This window comes from Mesoplodon densirostris, chromosome 3, assembly GCF_025265405.1.
Source record: "Mesoplodon densirostris isolate mMesDen1 chromosome 3, mMesDen1 primary haplotype, whole genome shotgun sequence".
NCBI lineage: Eukaryota > Metazoa > Chordata > Mammalia > Artiodactyla > Ziphiidae > Mesoplodon > Mesoplodon densirostris.
In genome coordinates, this window is record NC_082663.1 from 61,094,402 (window position 1) to 61,117,218 (window position 22,817).

The 22,817-nt window shown below is 36.7% G+C and overlaps 1 protein-coding gene across 1 annotated transcript in view; it reads left to right on the top strand.

Moving 5' to 3' along the window:
* Window positions 1-22,817, top strand: part of POLK (DNA polymerase kappa) — a 68,141-nt gene that overhangs the window by 12,537 nt on the left and 32,787 nt on the right. Inside the window, exons 2-4 of the mRNA XM_060093056.1 lie at window positions 6,553-6,716; window positions 13,131-13,250; window positions 22,029-22,181. Of these exons, the coding sequence (XP_059949039.1) occupies window positions 6,561-6,716; window positions 13,131-13,250; window positions 22,029-22,181 (429 nt within the window). The 5' untranslated portion in view covers window positions 6,553-6,560. The remainder of the gene's footprint in view (window positions 1-6,552; window positions 6,717-13,130; window positions 13,251-22,028; window positions 22,182-22,817) is intronic.

Consider the following 22,817-nt stretch of genomic DNA (forward strand, 5'->3'; position numbering starts at 1 on the left):
TCTTAGTTCCTCAACCAGGGATTGAACCCAGGGGACAGCAGTGAAAGCGCCAAGTCCTAACCACTGGACCACCAGGGAACTCCCAACTTAAGTTTTCTTTTAGCATACATCCCCTTGGTTTAAGATCTGTGGGGTTACATTATTTCTGTTATTTCTCTCAGTGATACATATAAATTTTTAAATATTGCAGATAATCCTATCTCAAATAATTTTGAAATTTTTGTACATCTTATTTTGCAAAGATATAAAAAGCTAAAGCTAAAAATACAGAGGTGCCTCTGTGCTTTAATTCCCATCATATAGAAATTGTAGAGACTTCCCTGGTGGCACAGTGGCTAGCCTGCCAACGCAGGGGATACAGGTTCAAGCCCTGGTCCAGGAAGATCCCACATGCCGCGGAACAATTAAGCCCGCATGCCACAACTACTGAGCCTGGGCTCTAGAGCCCACGAGCCACAACTACTGAGCCCGTGTGCCACAGCTACTGAAGTCTGTGCATCTAGAGCCCGTGCTCCACAACAAGAGAAGCTACCGCAATGAGAAGCCCGTGTGACACAACGAAGAGTAGCCGCCGCTCACCGCAACTAGGGAAAGCCCGTGCACAGCAATGAAGACCCAACACAGCCAAAAATAAATTAAATAAATAAATTTATTTTTTAAATGTTAATTTCTTAAAAAAATTGTAGGCATGCAGTTTGAGTGTATATGTTCATATATGTGTGTGTAAAATAATTGGAGAGGAACATGTTAACAAATTAATCTGTTAAATCTTGGGGTTGTGATTTTTTAATTTTCTTGAAAATTTAAAAAACTTTTTTGTAAGCAATGAAAATGAAAAAGAAAACTTTAAGTCAGGCATTAATTTGGAAATTACTACATTAAAATTAGAGTAATATTCTTAATCTGATACATTTAATTCACTGTATTTAAGTGTAGATTGTAAAAAAGAACATTTAATCACAGTCTGAAGTTTTGTACTGGGTGCTTAATCTGTTCAGACATTAAATATTTGAACATTTGAGGGATTTAAAAATAATATTTGTTCTTAAGACATATAAAGGTTTTCTGGGGGGGTGGTTATTGAGTTTGGTTATTTACAGTATGTTAGAAATAGGAAGCAAGCTCTGTCTAGGAGCCTACTATAGTTTAGTTTTCCCTCCTCCTCTTTCCCCTCTTCCTTCCCCTCCTGCTTGATCCTTTCCTTCGCTCTCTGTTACCCTTAGTATATTTTACCTGTTTCCTGGTAGATTAATTCCAGGTGACTTTGGTCAATATGCTAAGCACTTGTGATACTGTTTACATAGTTTTATGCGCTTTTTTTTTTTTTTTTTTGGCGGTACGTGGGCCTCTCACTGTTGTGGCCTCTCCCGTTGCGGAGCACACGCTACGGACGCGCAGGCTCCGGACGCGCGGGCTCAGCGGCCATGGCTCACGGGCCCAGCCGTTCCGCGGCATATGGGATCCTCCCAGACCGGAGCACGAACCCGTGTTCCCTACATCGGCAGGCGGACTCTCAACCACTGCACCACCAGGGAAGCCCTTGTGTGCTTTTTATACGGAGGAGGAACCCTACCGCAGAAAACTTCTTTCTTAGAATTCCTTCTGAAAAATTCTAATTTTCCTTTCTTACTATCACCAAAACAGAGGTTGGCCTTACATTTTTAAAGTGGTAACCTGAATAGTCAGTGGTAGACTCAGACTGGAAGAATTTGAATATTTTCAGAGAAAATGTGCTTTTAAACCAATATGCTAAACCACAAGAACCCAGAGTTCTTTCCTTTGAGCTGTGCATTACTGTTTGTGCAGCTTCTGAATTGAAGTTAACAGACTGTATTCTGTAATATTGAACTATAAAAATGTTTGACTATTCTCTTTCTCAAAAAATTTTTTTGTTTATAAGTCACAGTTATATCCATTCATAGACCTTGGGACTATATATGTGAGTGCATAGTAATCGTAGGACAAATACTTCTTTGGAAGCAAAACAAACAAAATTCATCTATATGATCTGTGAACATTAGCTTTTTCTCAAGGATGCTCACAGTGTACCCTGTTCCCTTTTAGAGTCTCTTTATCTTAAAGAGCGACGTAAGAAAAGTAGGACTAGTGATTTTCACAGCTCTGGAAATTTGGCTTAACTTTAATAATAATAATAAATAATAAGTATTGATTGTGAGTTTATCATGTACCAGACATCATACTAGGCACTCCCATTATATGCTGTCCTTACAAAGCCATTTGAAGTAGTACTAAATCTCACTTCCCACAAAAATATGGAATTTATCATACTTTGTTATATTACGTGATCATCTCTGCTAGAAGCTCCCCCTTTCAATTTGTGGACTTCTAGATAAAGAAATTCAGAGCTAATGGGAAGAATACAGATAACCAGTGCTAATGAGAAATTTTAGAAATTTGAAAATAACAGAAATACTAACCAACAACAACAAAAGCAGACTCACCATAGTAACACAAATGATAGTACCAAAAGGAACTCATAGAGATCCAAGTATGCTAAAACTTAGTATGTTATTACCTTTGTCCATTGATTTTTCTTAGATTTAGATATAATTGAAAAATATTAATCAAACAAATTAAATTTAACAAAGTAACTTAATTTCCCAAGGTAGAAATACCAGCTAGAATTTTTTAATATTAATGGAGCCTAGCATTCTAATATGTAAATTCAAAATATTCTTATATTATAATAGAAGTCCTGAAAGCTTTAATAAACCAATTTAACCATGAAATATCATAGGAAAATAAGGCTTATAAAATCAAAAGTGGTTAAGCTCATATACTTTCCTTACATATGTAATATTGAAGTAAGGGAAAACAACGTATTTTTAAATTAACTTCAGAAAAGCAGTTTTTCTCCCAATCTTTTAATGTGATTATGTGAACTTGCTATGTGAATAAAAAAATGAGAAAATGATATAAACTGTATTTGATCATTTAACAAATGTTTATTGACCACCTACTCTGTGCCAAGCACTGTTTGAGGCATTTGGTATACATCAGTGGGGAAGAAAGTTCCCTGCCCTCATGGAACTTACATTTTCACAGGAGAGGTAGACAATAAACATAATAAGTAAGTAAACTTATGTTAGGGAATGATAAACATAATAAGTAAGTAAACTATGAAAAGCAATGGGGCATTGGAAAGAGGGTGAAGGAGGGATAATCAGGCTACAATTTTAAATAGGGAAGTCAGGATATGCCCTTATTAAGAAGGTGACATTTAAGCCAAGACTTGAAGGAGATAAGGGGGTTTAGACAAGAGGATATCTGGCCAAAGAACCCTCGAGGAGGAAGGAACAGCCAGTGCAAAAGGCCTCCAGATCAGAGTGTGCCTCGCTGATTTGAGGAACAGCAAAGTTGGAAAACCGTGAGCAAGGGGGAGAGTATTAGGTATGAGGGTAGACAGGTAACAGGTAATAGGGATACAGATTCTGTAAAGATTTGGGGTTTTATTCTGGAGTGAGATGAGGTGCCATTGTACAGTTTTTATTAGAGGAGTGATATGACCTAACTCATAATTTAGAAGAATCAGTTGGGCTACTGTGTTGATAATTGACTATAGGAGGGCAAGGGTAGGAACAGAGACTATTTAAGATTATTGCTATTGCAATAATCCAGGCAAGAAATAATGGTGGTTCAGACTAGTGTGAAAGCAGTGAAAATAGTGAGAGGAGGTTACGTTCAGGCTGCATTTTGAAAGTAGAGCCCACAGGATTTCCTGACAGTTTGGATGTGGGGTGTGATAAAGAGGAGAGTCAGGAATCACTACAAGGTTTTTTGCATGACCAATTGGAAGGGATTAGAGTTGCCCTCAACTGAGATGAGGAAGGCTGAAAGTAGAGCTGGTTTTGGGGATGGAGGCAGAGAATTGAGAAGGTCAATTTCAGACTTGCTAAATTTGAGATGTCAGGCAGGCATTTGGACTAGAGCTGTAAACTTGCAAGTCATTAGCATGTAGATGGTAGTAAGTCTGTGCCCATGAAACTGGATATATGTTACCTGGTGATGGGGCATCAACAAGGCAGCAAGGTGGGAATTTCCTGGCGGTTCAGTGGTTAGGGCTCCGGGCTCTCACTGCCAAGGGCCCAGGTTTGATCCCTGGTCGGGGAACTAATATCCCCACAAGCCACTCAGTGCGGCCAAAAAAAAAAAAAAAAAAAAAAAGCAGCAAGGTAATGAAAACTAACTTTACCTATCTCACAACTTTGCCTGGTGCCAGTATTGCTGATAGCCCAGTTCTTCTCGCCAATTAAGGACCAAAACCAATTCTCAGAGTTCTGGGGCTAAGTAATATACTATATGTGAAGTAGTAGGCATTCAATAATTGTTTCTTTTCCTTTCGTACATTTTAACATTTAAAGGACAAGGCAGCTTAAATGTAGGATGTCTGCATTTAGCCTCTTCACTCTTCAGTAGTGTTGGTTTGGGGAAATTATGAATGAATTACATTGACCTGTTTTACTAGAAAAAGAAATTATTGGATTACTAAAGCATAAGGCAAAATACAGGATAATATTAGGCTGAATATGAAAGCTGAAGAGAAAAAAATTCAAATGATAAGAACAGAAGATCAACCTATATTCCCTTAGGTACCTAGAAACAACATCACTAGTGGTTCCAATACTTTAGGGCACACTGGAATTATCTGGGCATCTCTTAAAAATACTGGTATCTGGCTCCTACTCCCAGAATTTCTGATTTATTTGGTATGGGATACAACCTGGGCATCCAGAGTTTTAAGATCCCTCCAGACATCCCTCTAATGTGTCGCAAAGTTTGAGAACTACTGTGTTATACACTTTTTTTGTTCTAATGGAACTGTCATTAATAATCACAGTATTCAAATTTCCTTCCATAATTTATTTTATTCTTCGCTGGTGTCAAAAATGGAAGCAGCTATCAAGAAAAGGTCCTATTGGGCTTCCCTGGTGGCGCAGTGGTTGAGAGTCCGCCTGCCGATGCAGGGGAAACGGGTTCGTGCCCCGGTCCGGGAAGATCCCACATGCCACGGAGCGGCTGGGCCCGTGAGCCATGGCCGCTGAGCCTGCGCATACGGAGCCTGTGCTCTGCAACGGGAGGGGCCACAACAGTGAGAGGCCCGCGTATAGCAAAAAAAAAAAAAAGAAAAGGTCCTATTGAGGGCATTATCTAAGTGAAATAAGTCAGAGAAATTCAAATACCGTATGATCTTACTTATATGTGGAATCTAAAAACAAAAACAAAAAACAACTCACAGAGAACAGATTGGTGGTTGCCAGTGGCAGGGATGGGGCGTGGATGGGAGGGGTGAGGGATAGGGGGATGGGGGAAATAGGTAAAGGGAGTCAAAAGGTATAAACTTTCAATTATAAAATAAGTCATGGAGATGTACAGCATGGTGACTATAGTTAATAATACTGTATTGTATACTTGCAAGTTGCTAAGAGTGTAGATCTTAAAAGTTCTCATCACACGAAAAAAAAACTATATATGATGATGGATGTTAAATAGAAAGAAAAGAAAAGAAGGGAAGGGAAGAGGAGGGGAGTGGTGGGGAGGGAAGGTCCTCAAGGCAGAGTAGAATAAATGAACCCTCTGTAAATCATGCAAATCACTGCCATAATTTGTTGTAGATTCATGGCAGCTATTCACCTGGCCGTTTATTTGTAGTATAAGTGAACCCCAAATTGGGGGCAGCTGTGATGTCATGGTAGCTGCTTTAGACTTGGAGTAAGAAGACTTGGATTGAAATCCTAGTTCTTTTGCATATTATCAGATAATTATCATAATTGCTTATTATCAATTATTATCATAATTACCCATTGTGATGGGCAATTCATTTAACCTTCCTGAAATTCAAATTTCTTTCTCCCTAACATGAGAATGAGCAAGTCTATTTTGCATGGTTGTAATAATTGTTTTTAAAAGTGAATGTATGTGAAGGTAAATTATAAAGAATTATATAAAGACACTAAAGAATTATTATTTGAAATCAACCTTAGAAGTGACATAACAATGTAAAATGTAATGATTTCCTGGAAGTGGATAGATATTTCTTCCTATATTTTTTCACTGATTTAAGAATGGAACTCTGCAAACAGTAGGTAATAAATGTTTTTGATCTTAATGTTAGGCAGGGAAATTGTTATTTTGTATTTATTTCTTTTACAGTGTATTAATATGGGAAAAACATGAACTGTCGGACACAGATGTCACTTATTATCAAATTTGTGTCGCTAGGCATGTTCTAAAACTTAGGTTTCTTTTCTATTTATCTCTACCTTTCAGGGCTGCTGTGTAAAATTCACGTGTAAAGCACCAAGCATAGTGGCTAGCACAGGTTGGCAGGAAATGTTGATTCCTTTCTTCCCTCCAAGAGTATGATAATCTTGGGATAATAATTTTAAAATCTGAGTAATAATTATTTCTCCATAACCAAAAATCTTAACTGTCATTTTTATTTTGCTGATTTCTATATCATTTTAACTTTTAAATGTCCACCCCTCTCCCAAAAAAGCCATTTTAACTTTAACTTTTTTTTTTTACTTTAAGTTTACACCATGGATAGCACAGAGGAGAAGAATAACAGCACAAAGGAGAAGAATGACAATTACAAAGATGATCTTCTGCTAAGGATGGGACTTAATGATAATAAAGCCGGAATGGAAGGATTAGATAAAGAGAAAATTAACAAAATTATAATGGAAGCCACAAAGGTATGTTTCTTTTTTCTTTCAATATCTTTAATTTAGTAACTTTTTAACTTTCTGTTTAAAAGAAAATTAGTGTTTTAAATATCCTTTTAATTATAATTTTTAATATTTTAATATATAAAGTTATTAAGCTACAATGCATATAGAATAATTTCCCTTCTCTTCTGTTGCTTTTGCCATCCAGTTTTCTACTTCACATGCACATAGTATGCATGTTAAAGCAAAATAACGTATATCTTCTTTTTCACCCTTTTTTTTTCACCCCAATAGGAGAATAGTACAATTGTGGGTTTTTTGTTTTTATTTCAGTTAATATATCTTTGAAGTCTTTCTGTATAAGAAACTAGAGATCTTCATTCTTTTTTATGCCTGCATATGTGGATATACTATACTTTATTGAACTAGTCAGAATCTTTATGGATGGACATATAATAAGTCATTTCTAGTCTTTCATTTTTACAAACAATACTACAGTGAATAAGCTTGTATTTCATAACTTTACATATGTGCAAATATAACTATAGGAGAGATTCCCAGAAGTGGAATTATTCCACCAAATACATATAGCATGAAAGGATATATGCATGTGCAGTTTTTAATTAATTGTGCAATTGGCCTCCATAGTAGTTGTATCAATTTACATTTCCACTGCCAATATGTGAGACTCTGTTTTACCATGCTGCAACCATACCAACATAGTGTGTTACTATACTTCTGGATTTGCCAGTCTATGGTAACACAGGGTTGCATTAATTTATATTTCTCTTATTGAAAAGTGAGATTGTACATCTTTTTCATATGTTTAAAAGCCACTTACATGTGTATTTTTTACACACTGTCTCTTCTTACCCTTTGCACAATTTTCCATTGGATTATTGTTTACCTTTTGACTTTGCTCATGGTAGTTTAGTCCTGTGCAGTAATTTTTTGTTTGCTTCTTTTTACGTACTTGAATTAGTTAACTACATATGACTTTCTCCAAGATCATAAAAGAGTTCTTTAATGGTTTTTTTCTACCATTTGGGGGGTTTCATTTATGTATTATGAAATATCCATGCAGAAAGGTGTAAAATTTAAGAGAATATCCTTATTCTTAGCAAATGTATGCTGATAACTGCACCAACTTATTCTCAAATGGTTTAGCCAAAAAAAGAGGGTGGAGAAAGAAAGAGAGAGTGAGTGTGTGTGTATGTGTGTGTGTGCGCACACAAGCACACATAAAAGTTGGGAGAGAAACCGAATGTAGCAGGCTATCAACAATTGGTCAATCTAGGTGAGGACATATAGGTGTTCATTGTACTATTCTTTCAACTCTTGAATATTTGGAAATTCTAAAATAAAGAGTTGAGGGAAAAATAATTTTTTAAGCATATAAAATGTAGATACAATTTTAAAAGTATCAATAAAAGATAATTAAGAGATGAAATAAGGAAATATAACATATGGGTTGGATGCTGGTTGGAACAAATACATTTGGAACATTTACAGGAATTTGAATATAGGGAGGATACTAGATAATATTAAGGAATTATTGTTAATTTTATTAGTTATGAAATGTTATTATGATTACATATTATTATGGAAAATGGCCTTATTTTTAAAGATACATGCTAAAATACTCTATAGAATAGCTAAATTTCATTATATCTGTGATTTTCTTTAAAACAGTTCACTTAAAAAATCATTGAAGGAAATCAAGCAAAATGTTAACAGTTGTTAAATCTCAGTGATAGTTTTATATATTATTTATTATAGCAATCTCTATATTTTTCTGTTTCAGACTTCTTTGAAATTTTCATCATAACAATTTTTAAAAGACAAAGAGTAAAGCCTATGATCCTAGTTTTCATGTTAAGAAATAGAATATTTAAGTTATCTTAGATGTCCCTATCAGATCTTCCCTCTTTCTTCCCCATGTCTCAGTACCATTTACTAAATAGTCCATCCTTTCCTACTGATCTGCAGTGCTTTCTACTGTTCTGGTAGATTATTTGTCTGTTCTTGCACTATACAACATGATCTTAAATACAATACTTTAAAGTCTTGATATCTGTTGGAACAAGTTCTCTTTTTTTGGCCTTTGTTCTTTTACAAGAGTATCTTAGGTATTCTTGAATCTTTGCTCTTCCATATAAATTTTGTATGATATTAATATGTATCAATCATAGAATAGATACTTATGTATTTTATATATTAATATATTTGTATATTTTATATAATATATATTCCTCTAGTAGGGAGGAGGGGTGAGTTTATCTGAAATATCTTTCTTAAATTGAAATTTTCTAATTCTTGCCACTCCATAGCAATTTACTTTTTAAAAACTTTTATCAGAAAATTTTAAACATACCCAAAATTAGAATAGTATAGTGAATCCCAGGTAATCATCACCCAGCATCAGCAGTTATCAACATTTTTACAAATATTGTTTCATCTTTCTCACTTACCTCTCCGTACTGAATTTTGGAGGTGGAAAGTAGAGTATTTTAAAACAAATCCCAATAAATTGGACAAATTTCTAGACATTCACAATTTTCCAAAACTGACTTAAGAAGATACAGAAAATCTAAATAGACCTATAAAAAGGAAAGAAATTAAATTAGTAATCAAAAATCTCCCCCCGCCCAAAGAAAAAAAAGAGATGAGGTCAGGATGTCTTCACTGGTGATTTTTTTTTTTAATACAGCAGGTTCTTATTAGTCATCCATTTTATACACATCAGTGTATACCTGTCAATCCCAATCGCCCAATTCATCACACCACCACCACCACCCCGCCGCTTTCCCCGCTTGGTGTCCATACATTTGTTCTCTACATCTGTGTCTCAATTTCTGCCCTGCAAACCAGTTCATCTGTACCATTTTTCTAGCTTCCACATACATGCATTAATATACGATATATGTTTTTCTGACTTACCTCACTCTGTATGACAGTCTCTAGATCCATCCACGTCTCAACAAATGACCCAATTTCGTTCCTTTTTATGGCTGAGTAATATTACATTGTATATATGTACCACATCTTCTTTATCCATTCGTCTGTCAGTGGGTATTTAGGCTGCTTACATGACCTGGCTATTGTAAATAGTGCTGCAATGAACATTGGGGTGCATGTGTCTTTTTGAATTATGGTTTTCTCTGGGTATTCACTGGTGAATTTTATTTGACATTTAAAGGAGAAATAATACCAATACTCCATAAGTTCTTCCAAAAAATAAAGAAGGATGGAACACTTCCCAACTCTTTCTGAGGCCTGTATCCCCTTAATACTAAAGTCAGACAAGCAGAAGATTATAGATCTTTATAAATGTAGAAGTCCTCATCAAAATATTAGCAAACTGGATCCAACAATATATTAAGATTATGTAGCATGACCAAATGGGATTTATCCTAAGAATGCAAGGTTGGTTTAGCCTCCAAAAATCAATTAATGTACTATACCATGTTAATAGAATTAAGGGCAAAAAACACATGGTCATGTCAATAGATGCAGAAAAATCATACCTGACAAAATCCTATACCCATTCATGCTAAAAACTCTTAATAAACTTGAAATAGAAGGGAACTTCTGCAACCTAAAAAGGACATCTATAAAAACCTATACACCCCAATAAAAATTAAAAAACAAAAAACCCTATAGTTGTCACTATACTTCATGGTGAAAGACTAAACACTTTTGCCCGAAAATCAGGAACAAGGCAAGGATGCCCAATCTCACCTGTTCTTTTCAACCTAGTTCTGAACATTTTAGCCAGTGCTGTCAGGCAATTAAAAGAAATAAAAAGCATCAAGATTGGAAACAAAGAATTAAAACTATCTGTTCACAGGTGACATGATCTAATATATAGAAAGTCTTAAGGGATTTCAGGAGTGCAACAATTGTACCCTGAAAATTACAAAAACTTGGTGAGGGAAGATAATGACCTAAAAAATGGAGACATATGGCTATTCAGGGATGAGAAGATTCCATATGGTTAAGAAGGCAATTCTCCCCAAATTGATCTGTAGATTCAGTGTACTTCCCTCATCAAAATTCCAGTGGCTTTTTTTTTTCTGCAGAAATTGACAAACAGATTTTAAAATTTATATGGAAATCAGAAACACCTAAAATAATCAAAACAATTGTAAAAAGGAACAAGCATGGGGGTCTGACTTTCCTATTTCAAAACTTACTATAAAGCTACAGTTATCAAGACAATGTGCTACTGCCATGAGGCTAGACATATAGAACAATGGAGCAGAATTGAGAGTCTAGAAATAAATGTTTATAGTTTATTGATATTTGTACCAAGGCAAAAGGATAGTCTGTTCAGCACATGATACTGGAACAACTGGATATCCACATGCAAAAAAGATGAACTTATTAGACCCTTAACTCACACCATACACTGAAAATTAACTCAAAATTGACTTAAATGTAAGAACTAAAGAAATAAACCTTTTAGAAGATAGGAGAAAATCTTTGAGATCTTTGGTTAGGCAAACATTTCTTGGATACAACACTGAAAGCACAGTCAGTAAAAGAAAAAGTTGACAAATAGGGCCTCATCAAATTTCAAAATGTTTGTACTTCAGAAGATACCATTAAAATATACAAAGATAGGACTTCCCTGGTGGCACAGTGGTTGAGAGTCCGCCTGCCGATGCAGGGGACATGGGTTCGTGCCCTGGTCCGGGAAGATCCCACATGCCGCGGAGCAGCCAGGCCCGAGAGCCATGGCCGCTGAGCCTGCGCGTCCGGATCCTGTGCTCCGCAACGGGAGAGGCCACAACAGTGAGAGGCCCACGTACCGCAAAAACAAAACAAAACAAAACAAAGATAAGCAACATACTAGGGTAAAATATTTGCAAAATAAGAAGACAACCCAATCAAAAAATGTGCAAAAGATATAAATAGACATTTCACTAAGGAAGATATAAGAATGGCTCATAAGCACATGAGAAGATGTTCAACATTAGTCATTAGAAAAAGGCAAATTAAAACCACAATGAGATGCCATTCATAGTATTATAGCCTAGAATGGCTGTAATAAATAAGACAGGACTTCCCTGGTGGCACAGTGGTTAAGAGTCCGCCTGCCAATGTAGGGGACACAGGTTCCATCCCTGGTCTGGGAAGATCCACATGCCATGGAGCAACTAAGCCTTTGTGCCACAACTACTGAGACCACGTGCCACAACTACTGAAGCCCACACTCTGCAACAAGAGAAGCCACCGCGATGAGAAGCCTGCACACCGCAACAAAGAGTAGCTCCTGCTCGCTGCGACTAGAGAAAGCCCACGCACAGCAACGAAGACCCAATGCAGCCATAAATAAATAAATAAATAAATTAAAAAAATAAGATAGTAACAGATGTTGCAAGGATATAGAGAAATTGGTACCCTCATACATTGCTGGTAGGTTTGTAAAATGGTTCTGCCACTTTGGAAAACAGTTTGGCAGTTCCTCAGAAGGTTTAGCATGGAGTTACCATATAATGCAGAGATTCCACTCCTAGGTACTTATCCAAGGAAGATGAAAACATGTGTCCACACAAAATGTGTACACAATTGTTCATTGCAGCGTTTTTCGTAATAGCCAAAAAGTGAAAATAATTAAATGTCCATCCACCTTATAAATAGATAGTATGTTCAGTGATGGAATGATGGATGATTTTCTAAAAGTTATTTTCTACATTTTATTTAATGGCTAACATTAAATTTGTTAAAGTACTGTTTACCTAAAACAACTAGACTGCCAGTTATTTCTCCACTAAAAAAATGGGTTTATTCAAGATCAGCGGAAAATTGCAGTTCAAGGTCTGCAACCATGGCAAGCCAAATGCAAGTCCCCAGCAAACCTGGAGAGGAAAACTCTTTCCAATAAGGGGAAAGGAAGTTGGCAAGGGTATAGTAAACAGAGTCCTTGACTTTTCATTGGCTGAGTTCTTGCCAGAAAAGGAGTCTTCTTTGTCTTGCTTTCTACTATCATCAAAGGGCATGAGAGCTCCCCCTTCTGATCTCTGACTATTTAATTGAGGTTTCTGTTAGTTAATTTTTTACAATAATTTTTAAGTGAAAGTGAAGGAGATAACTGATGACCCAGCTGACTCTAAGGCCTTGGATATGCCCGGAGGATCCCACCTAGGACACATTGTTATTTTCTGAGTGCAGATCTGTACTCATCTCTAGAGTTTGTACTGTGCTACATACTGCCTCACAACATTCCTATGATTTAGGTAACTATAAATTCATTTTACAGATAAGGAAACCTAAGACATAATAAGATTAATTTTAGGGTAACCTAGCTAGTAAGTAATGGAGGTAAGTTTTGAATTCAGTCATTCTGTTTCTAGAGTCTGTGCTCTTAGCCATCAGGTTTGCAGTGATGCTTCCTTCAAACATTCTTCTTATACTTTATTTTGTTTTCCTATGTAGGGGTCCAGATTTTATGGAAACGAGCTCAAGAAAGAAAAGCAAGTCAACCAACGAATTGAAAATATGATGCAACAAAAGGCTCAAATTACCAGCCAGCAGCTAAGGAAAGCACAATTACAGGTATTAATTCAATTGCTAAATAAAGTGGAAGCTGGCAGAATAATAATTGATAGTTAAAATGCATCATGGTCAAGTCATAACTGAAAACAAGGTGAAATGTAAATGTTCATTACATTGTAAAGCATAAAATTTAACAAATGTGCATAACAACTTTGTTAAATACTGCTCTACCCTTTTACATAAAGACCCACACCTAGACATTGTCACCTGCATTATACAGAAGAGTAAATGGAGCCTTAGTTAGGTTGTGACTTGCCCAGCTTCATATGACAGGTAGTTGGCAAAGCTAGGATTTAATCCAAAGCTTTTGTTCTTTTTTTTTTTTTTTTTTTTCTTTTTGCGGTATGCGGGCCTCTCACTGTTGTGGCCTCTCCCGTTGCGGAGCACAGGCTCCGGATGCGCAGGCCCAGCGGCCATGGCTCACGGGCCCAGCCGCTCCGCGGCATATGGGATCCTCCCAGATCGGGGCACGAACCCGTATCCCCTGCATCGGCAGATGGACTCTCAACCACTGCGCCACCAGGGAGGCCCTGTTCTTTTTATTATGTATGTACATTGCAGCTAGAAAAGCCTACAAGATAAATGTGGCATGTTTTCTGAAAAACTAATTTTGCAAAAAAGATTTGGGAGAACATGTTAACCAATTAAATTTGAAAGTACTTTAAAACATAATTGTGTTACAGTAAAACGAAAAGTCATGTAAATGGTAGAGTGCCAAATGTATGTGAACTTTTAAGATAAAACACAAGACTTCTAAAAATGTGGGGCCTTTGGCTTCTTCAGCATCTTTGGGGAATAAATACTCAGTTTCCTGTGGTATTAAAAGTTATTTCAGTAGAAGAGTTTGAGAAGAGCCAAGCTACAAGGCATCATGTGGTAGACTGAGAACTCAAAGCAGTAACATTAAAGTTTACTTTTAAGGACAGTTTTACCCTCTGGGACTTCCCTGGTGGCGCAGTGGTTAAGAATCCGCCTGCTAATGCAGGGGACACGGGTTTGAGCCCTGGTCCGGGAAGATCCCACATGCCGCAGAGCAACAAAGCCCGTGCACCACAACTACTGAGCCTGAGCTCTAGAGCCCGCGAGCCATAACTACTGAGCCCATGTGCCACAACTACTGAAGGCCATGCAACTAGAGCCTGTGCTCTGCAACAACAGAAGCCACTGCAATGAGAAACCCGCACACTGCAATGAAGAGTAGCCCCGACTCGCTGCAACTAGAGAAAGCCTGCACACAGCAACGAAGACCCAACACATCCAAAAATAAATTAATTAAAAAAAAAAGTTTTACCCTCTATCAAAATCTGATTCAGTTTTACAAAGCACTTTAAGCTATAACATAACAATAAAATTATAATATTAATCTACTGTGCTACAAAATTCTTTTCATGATAGAGTTCAAAGATTATAAATTTTGTTTTCTTTATCAAACTACAGTGTGTCATTTTCTTTTTTGATATATGCTTTCCTAGAGCATAAGCTAGGTTTTTTTTTTTTTTTTTGGCTGCGTTGGATCTTCGTTGCTGTGCACTGGCCCCCTCTAGTTGTGGCAAGCGGAGGCCACTCCTCACTGCGGTGCGTGGGCTTCTTATTGCAGTGGCCTCTCTTGTTGCGGAGCACAGGCTCCAGGGGCACGGGCTTCAGTAGTTGTGGCTCAAGGGCTCTAGAGCACAGGCTCAGTAGTTGTGGCGCATGGGCTTAGTTGCTCCGCGGCATGTGGTATCTTTCTGGACCAGGGCTCGAACCCGTGTCCCCTGCATTGGCAGGCAGATTCTTAACCACTGTGCCACCAGGGAAGCCCCAAGCTAGTTTTTTATCTTCTGTGTTAAGTGGTCTGCTATCATGACTAAAGATGATTTGTCAGTCAAATCATCAGTTTTAATGCTTCATAGCAGTCCACTGTATGGAGGTGCATAATTTATTTACCTCATCCCACCGTGGTTCCAGTTTTTTGCTTTATATACAACATTGGGATGATCATTTGTATTCATGTATCTTTGTACTCTCCCGTTCTGTTATTTTCACCAAAGATGGTACCATTTTACATATTCAACATAAAAGTGCTGGTTTCCTCACATACTTGTTTAAAACTAGATTTTATCAATTTTATCAGTCTTTTAGTTTTTTTGTGTGTGTGTGTGTTATGCAGGCCTCTCACTGTTGTGGCCTCTCCCGTTGCGGAGCACAGGCTCCGGACGCGCAGGCTCAGCGGCCATGGCTCACGGGCCCAGCCGCTCCGCGGCACATGGGATCTTCCCGGACCAGGGCACGAACCCATGTCCCCTGCATCGGCAGGCGGACTCTCAACCACTGTGCCACCAGGGAAGCCCAGTCTTTTAGTTTTTGCTGATACAGTGTCTAAAATATTATTTCATGGTTGTTTTAATTTGCCTTCCTTTGACTATGACAGAGAAGGAATGTCTTTTCACATATGAATTAGCCATCAATATTTCCTTGTTGTGGGAATATCCTCCTTTATTCTGTTTGTTAGGATATAGGCTAAGTAGCTAGCACAAGAGACTCAAAAATAAAATGGTTCAAATAAGTTTATTTCTTTCCTACATAATAGGTATGTAGTCCCAGCTGGTCTGGTGGTTCTGATCACCATAGTAATTTAGAGACCCAGGTTCTACATTGTCTTGTTCTATCATCCCCTAGTGTTATCCTTACCTGGATTGACAGAAATGGATTACCTTCAATCCATATTCCAGCCTCTGGGAAGGAAGAAAGAACAAGGAAAATATCATCCAAGGAAAGTAATTTACTATTAAACAAGTGAAAAAGAATTTGCACACATTACTTTAGCTCACATTGAAGTTTCACGGCCACACCTAAGTGCAAGAGAAGCTGTAAAATATATTCTCTAGGTGGGTGGCCATGTGTCAGCTAAAAATCTATTACTATAGAAGGAAGAGAGAGTAGATTTCAGGGTTCAACTAGCAGTCTAAAGCAATACTCTTTGCCCACATTTCTAGAGGAGTTTGTATCTTTTTCTCCCCGTTTATAGATCTTATCATACATGAAAAAATTTTTTTCTCTGCCAGTTGTAAAGATTTTTCTAATATGTTGTTTGTCTTTTAATTTTGCAGGGATTTTTTTCCCTGTACATTTTTAAATGTTTATGTAATCAAATCCAGCAGTGTTAAAAATTTTTTTCTTGGCTTTAGTATTGTGCATAGAAAGTTATTCCTCACAACCAAGGCTGTATGTTCTTTTAGTATTTTTATAGTTTTTTTATATTCAAATCTTTAGTCCATTTGAAATTTTGATGTAAGGTATGAAGTATATTTTTCTTAAATAGTATTATATTTTCCCTTAATGGTATTATTTTTCCTAAATGGTGATCCACTTGTCCCAACATCATTTATTTAATCATAAGTCCTTTCTCCACTGAATTGAAATGAGGCACTTCCATATACTAAATTTTCATTGTGCTTGGATTTGTTTCTGGACTCTCTCTCTCTCTCTCTCTTTTTTTTAAAATAAATTTATTTTATTTTTGGCTGTGTCGGGTCTTCATTGCTGCATGCGGGCTTTCTCTAGCTATGGTGAGCAGGGGCTACTCTTTGTTGTGGTGCGTGGGCTTCTCATTGCAGTGGCTTCTCTTGTTGCGGAGCACAGGCTCTAGGCACGTGGGCTTCAGTAGCTGTGGCACATGGGCTCAGTAGTTGTGGCTCGTGGGCTTTAGAGGGCAGGCTCAGTAGTTGTGGCACATGGGCTTAGTTGCTCCATGGCATGTGACATCTTCCTGGACCAGGGCTCAAACCCGTGTCCCCTACATTGGCAGGCAGATTCTTAACCACTGCGCCACCAGGGAAGTCCCTGGACTCTCTTTTAATCAACTGAATCTTTCCCCATATCAGTACCATGCAGTTTTATTTATTGAATCATAATAATATAGTTTAATATTCCCCCTCACTACTCTTCAGAAAAAAAATTTTTTTTCTCATGCATTGTGTCTTTCACGTAAGTTTAAGCAGTATTTCATCAAGTTAAAAAGAAATTCTATTCTGTCCACAGTAACACTGTTTTTAAGTTGATATTAATCCTTAGGCAGTTTACTTTCTCTTTTTGGTAAGTTTTATTGATTTAGAGTCTACAAGTACCTTTAATAAAGTTTTAAAGATGTAATACATAGGAGTGGTACAATATAACAGCTTCTTGCTGTTTATACTACTTTTAAAGCTCATTTCCTTAAATATGCTAAAAATCTGAGGAAACAGAAAATACCGTACATTGTGTAGCAGTACTTCAGGTTTTGCTACGGTTTTAGTTGATATTCCATGGGAGGCTCTGCAGCATCTTTTGCAAGGGAAATGGCAGGAAATGTGTTTTATGTTGATTGTAAAATTGTTTCAGTTTTTGAGCTTCCTTTAAAAGAAGTTGTATAAGTGGGAGGGTATTGAGGAAATCCTAAGGAGTCTAGAAGGTCTGAAAGAACACAGAGGTTTTCATGGGAAATGTGTTTCTATTTTAGAGTCATGAAATTTCCAAATAGTAGATTTTATTATGTGTGATAAGATAAGAAAGCTCTGTAGGCATAAACTCCCTTGATGTTTCTTGAGAACCTCCCTAAGTATTCCCCACCCCATCCCATCCTCATTAAACTTCTTAAAAGCACAATCATTTTTGTAGCTGTCAAAACATCTTATTATAACATGGGCTCTTGAATTGAACAGACAAACATCCATGTTATATTAAATGGCAACTACACAGCAAATCAGTGCATTTTGACCACTTTAACACTTGATTTGGAGAACCCAGATTTACTCAACAATTTTTAGGGTAGTATTAAGTCAAGAAAATGAAAAACAATATTTCTGAAGTAGTCTCCTAAATGTAATCCAAAAGCGGGACTTTTAAAACATAAATAAGACATAATATGGTATAAAATATACCACTAGAGCTTGATTTGAGCTTATTTCAGTGTTATACACTTTAAGAATTCATTTTAGGGAGGTATCCTAAAATAATGGAAAGAGCACAGGCTTTAGAGTAACCTGTTTTCCAGGTCTAATTCTAACATTTACCAGCTCTATGACTTAGGGCAAATTAAATAATCTTACTGAACTTTAGTTTCATCTATAAAATGGGAATAATAATTATTCTCTCAATTAATTTGACCATTAGGTGAGTTAACATAAGAAGCATTTTTCATATTACATATAATATACTCAGTAAATGTCATTTCTACTTTAAAAATTATAGTTAATATCACTAAGCCCTTACCATATCCCTAGATAAGTGAGTCATATGGGTATCTCTTAATTCTTTCCACCTTTTGAAATTGGTTTAGTCCCTCTTTACAAATAAAGAAAGTAAGGATGAGAGGGATTAACTTACCCACTATCATGTAACTAGTAAGTGGCAGGCTTGAGACCCAAACAAAAACCCACTGTGACACATGCTGGCTCTGAACTGTAGCAAGAGGGACTGGGTACATATTAGAGACTCAAATCAGAACTTGGAAGTCATTTGGAAGGAAAAATGGAAGAAAGGAAAACATGAATGAGAATTTCAGTAGAAGAAACTGGAAAAAAGCAGTGGTGGTATGCATTTGGTAGATGTAGAAGAAAGAGTTCAGATAAGGGTGACTAATGAGAGATAGTAAAGCAAAGTGGAATGTGAGTCATTCAGTGGCGAGGTTTCCTTTTGGCACCTGTACACTTGTTTTAAGCACAGAAAAGACAATAGATTGCTGAGGAAACTGTCATAGCATTAATGTATGAGTCTAAGGAGAATTTTTTCCCATTTGGTTTGTTTTCTATTTATTATCTTTTTTCTTTTCAGCGTTTCTGGGTTAAGGTATTTCAGATGCTGCTCCCTTATTCTCAGTTGACTCAAATCTAAGGCACATTTTCTGGATTGATATAGAGTCGTTTTTAATCTACCCTTGTTTTTATTAGTCTCCATGAATTGTTTACATCTTTTTTTATGTCAGGATGCTATTCTCTAGTTTGAAATTGAAGTACTGGAAGAAATAGTTATTCTAAATCTGGATGATAAATTGGAGTAATGTTAAAACGTTCCGTTTATTAGGTGTGGTATCTAACTGTGTGAGATCAGCCTTCTCCAAACTTTTTCTACAAATAGTACTTTCTCTTTTTTAATCAGAAATATATATATTATATATATAGAATAAATATATATAAAAGAATAAAATTTATACTGATATGTATAAATGGGTGTACAAGTCTCTCCTCCCTTTCTCTTTTATGAGGAAAGAATTTATGTTTGTTTGCTTGTTTACATAGTTACCATTATTTATTTTCATTATGAGAACCTTTAAAATTTACATTCTAGTAACTTTCACATATCAGTACAGTATTGTTAGCTATAGTTATCATACTGTACCTTAGACCCCAAATCTTACTCATCTTTTTTTTTTAACTGAAGTAGGTCAGTTGACCTATAACACTATGTTAGTTTCAGGTGCACAATATAATGATTAAATATTTCTGTATGTTACAACATGATCACCAGGATAAGTCTATAGTTACCATCTGTCATCTTACAAAGTTATTACCGTATTATTCCCCATGCTGTACACTTCATCCTTGTGACTCATTTATTTTGTAACTGGAAGTTTGTACCCTTTAATCTCCCTTTGAGGAAAACTTTTTAAAGCAGATAAGGTCTTTCTCCTGATGGAACTCACAATTTAGAGTCTAATATTACAGTAAGTGCCATAGTAAGAGCAGGAAAACAAGTAAGGGAATATTGAATTCTGTGGCATAGAGGACAGAGATCCAATTAAGTTACAGAGACACGTCGGAGCTGGTCCTTGAAGGGTTGGTGACAGAACTAAGAAGGGCATTCTGCACAGAGGAACAGCCTGAAGAAGGCACAGAGCACCCCAGCTTATTCAGTGAGTTGCAGCCTAAACAGGAATGGATCCTCTAGGAAGTCTCACTGTGGCTACTGGAGACAAATATGAATCAGGGTGATTGTTTCTAAAAGAGGAGTTGCGGGGCTTCCCTGGTGGTGCAGTGGTTAAGAATCCACCTGCCAATGCAGGAGACACGGGTTCGAGCCCTGGTCCAGGAAGATCCCACATGCCACAGAGCAACTAAGCCCGTGCGCCACAACTAGTGAAGCCCATGTGCCACAATGACTGAAGCCTGTGCACCTAGAGCCCGTGCTCCACAACAAGAGAAGCCACCACAATGAGAAGCCCGCACACCGCGATGAAGAGTAGCCACTGCTCATGACAACGAGAGAAAGCCCGCACACAGCAACAAAGATCCAATGCAGCCATAAATAAATAAATAAATAAATAAATTTTTTTAAAAACAAGAGGAGTTGCAGTTTTAACTTGTAGCTAGTAGGCCAGGCGTCACTATAATGTTAAGAAGGAAGACCTTGGAAAAAAAATTCTGCAGAATGAAAACAAGGTTGAAGTCCAACGAGGGGAAAAAGCTAAATTATGCCCCTGAAACTCTCCACCTTTTAGGAAACCTACTCTAGGGATCTCCACATGATGGAAATTGCTTTCATTCCAGAGCTCACCCCACTTATTTCTTTCTGGCTGCTTTTCCCTTAATTTTTTACTGCTTTGTTTTGCAGTTCTCCAGTGATCCTTTTGGTAATAGATTGCATTTATTGAACTTGTACCATGTGCCAAGACACTCTTCCATGCTCTTTATGTATTCTGTTTCATTCAATAGCTTTCTTTTCTCTTCTCTTCATGATTTTACTTAATGCTCTTACTGACTTCCTTATATGTTACTAGATCAAAATGGTCACACAGCCACCCCCAGCTGCAGGGGAAGCTAGAAAACTGTGTATTTAGCTTTTTCAGCCTGTATAATAGAGGCCACAAAAAAGGAACACTTGGGAATGGGTATGTCTGCTACATAAACCCTTTTCTTACTGCCCTACTTTGGTTATTTCTTTCATTTCTCTTTCTTCTTTCTTATCAATCCAGCTCTTTTTCTGTAAAGAAACAAAAAAATTCCTTAAAGATTCTTCACTGTTATATTTGATATATTTATATATGTTGAAATTTCATGAAAGGATAAATTACAGATTAAATTTTCAATTTTGATTTGAATACACTAACAGTTATCAAATTTTAGCCTTGTAAAAGCAATTCTACAGAGGAAATGTTTACAGTATGCCTTAGGACGATTGATTGTACAGTAGTATTCAGCATAAACATCATATGCCAAAGAAGTATAATCTTTTATTGTACATTTCCTTTGTTAATATTCTAAGATGTTAATATTATGAGTCAGGTGGGAGTTGTTGTTTATTTTACCTAAACTGAAGCTTTTAGTTACAGTAAGTTGTTTTCCAAATTTATAAAACAGTAGAATCATTTGATATATAAACAGTTGGAATGCTTTATTCATTCAGTAAATATTTATTAAGTACCTGTTATGTACTTGTGGGTATTGAAAAATGAAAGAGTTAGTAGGGAATGATATTTGAGAATAGACTGCCTATGTTCATGAAAATAAAAGCCTTAATAAACAGTAATCGAATAGATAGGTGTGGGGATGGGTGGGTGAGTGGGTGGCCAGATGGATGGATGGACAGACAGAGACAAATTGACACCTACTAAAAGTAAGATTAGTAAGATTAGTGTTGGGAATTCCCTGGCGGTCCAGTTAGCACTTGGTTCTTTCACTGCCATGGGTCCAGGTTCGATCCCTGGCTGGGGAACTAAGATCCAAAGTCACTTGGCCAAAAAAAAAAAAAAAAAAGATTAGTGTTATGATTAGTGGTATTTCAATATTGTGTTGTCTAAAGTATGTTAACTTTTTAAAAATTAAGGTTGACAGATTTGCAATGGAATTGGAACACAGCCGGGATCTGAACAATACCATAGTACACATTGACATGGATGCTTTCTATGCAGCTGTAGAAATGAGGGACAATCCAGAACTGAAGGATAAACCCATTGCTGTAGGATCAGTGAGTATGTTGGTAAGTAGATAAAGATCAAAGACAAATAGGAAGTTCATGACATATTCATATTCAAGTAATCCTTACTGATTCACAAAGGGGAAAGACTATTGAGTTCTACCAGTTCAATCAGAGTATTTATATGTGTTCAATTACTGAATCCTTTCAACATCACTTGAGGTACAAATTTTTATTTCCATTTGACAGATAAGAAAACAAACTCAGAGAGGGGTTTAATAATGTCCCCAAAGTTACAAACCTGGTAAATGGTAGAGTGGCATTGTATCTTTCTGTTGCAAATTATATTTTTCTTAAGTAACTGTTCTAGTTAAAGAGAATAGAAAAAGAAAGAAAAGGAAATGTTATTCTAAAGCAGAGGTTTGCAAACAATGGCCTACAGGCCAAATCCAGCCCGCTGCCTTATTTTGTAGATAAAATTTTATTGAACACAACATTGTAAATCAACTATATTCCAATAAAAATTTAAAAATTTTTATTGGAATACTGTCACACCCATTCATTTATTATTGTTTCATTAAAAGAGCAGAGTTTCATAATTGCAACAGAGGCCATATGATCTGCAAAGCCTAAAGTATTTGAACCCTTACAGAAAAAGTTTGCCCGCACCAGTTTTGGAGTAACATGTTTCATTAAGGT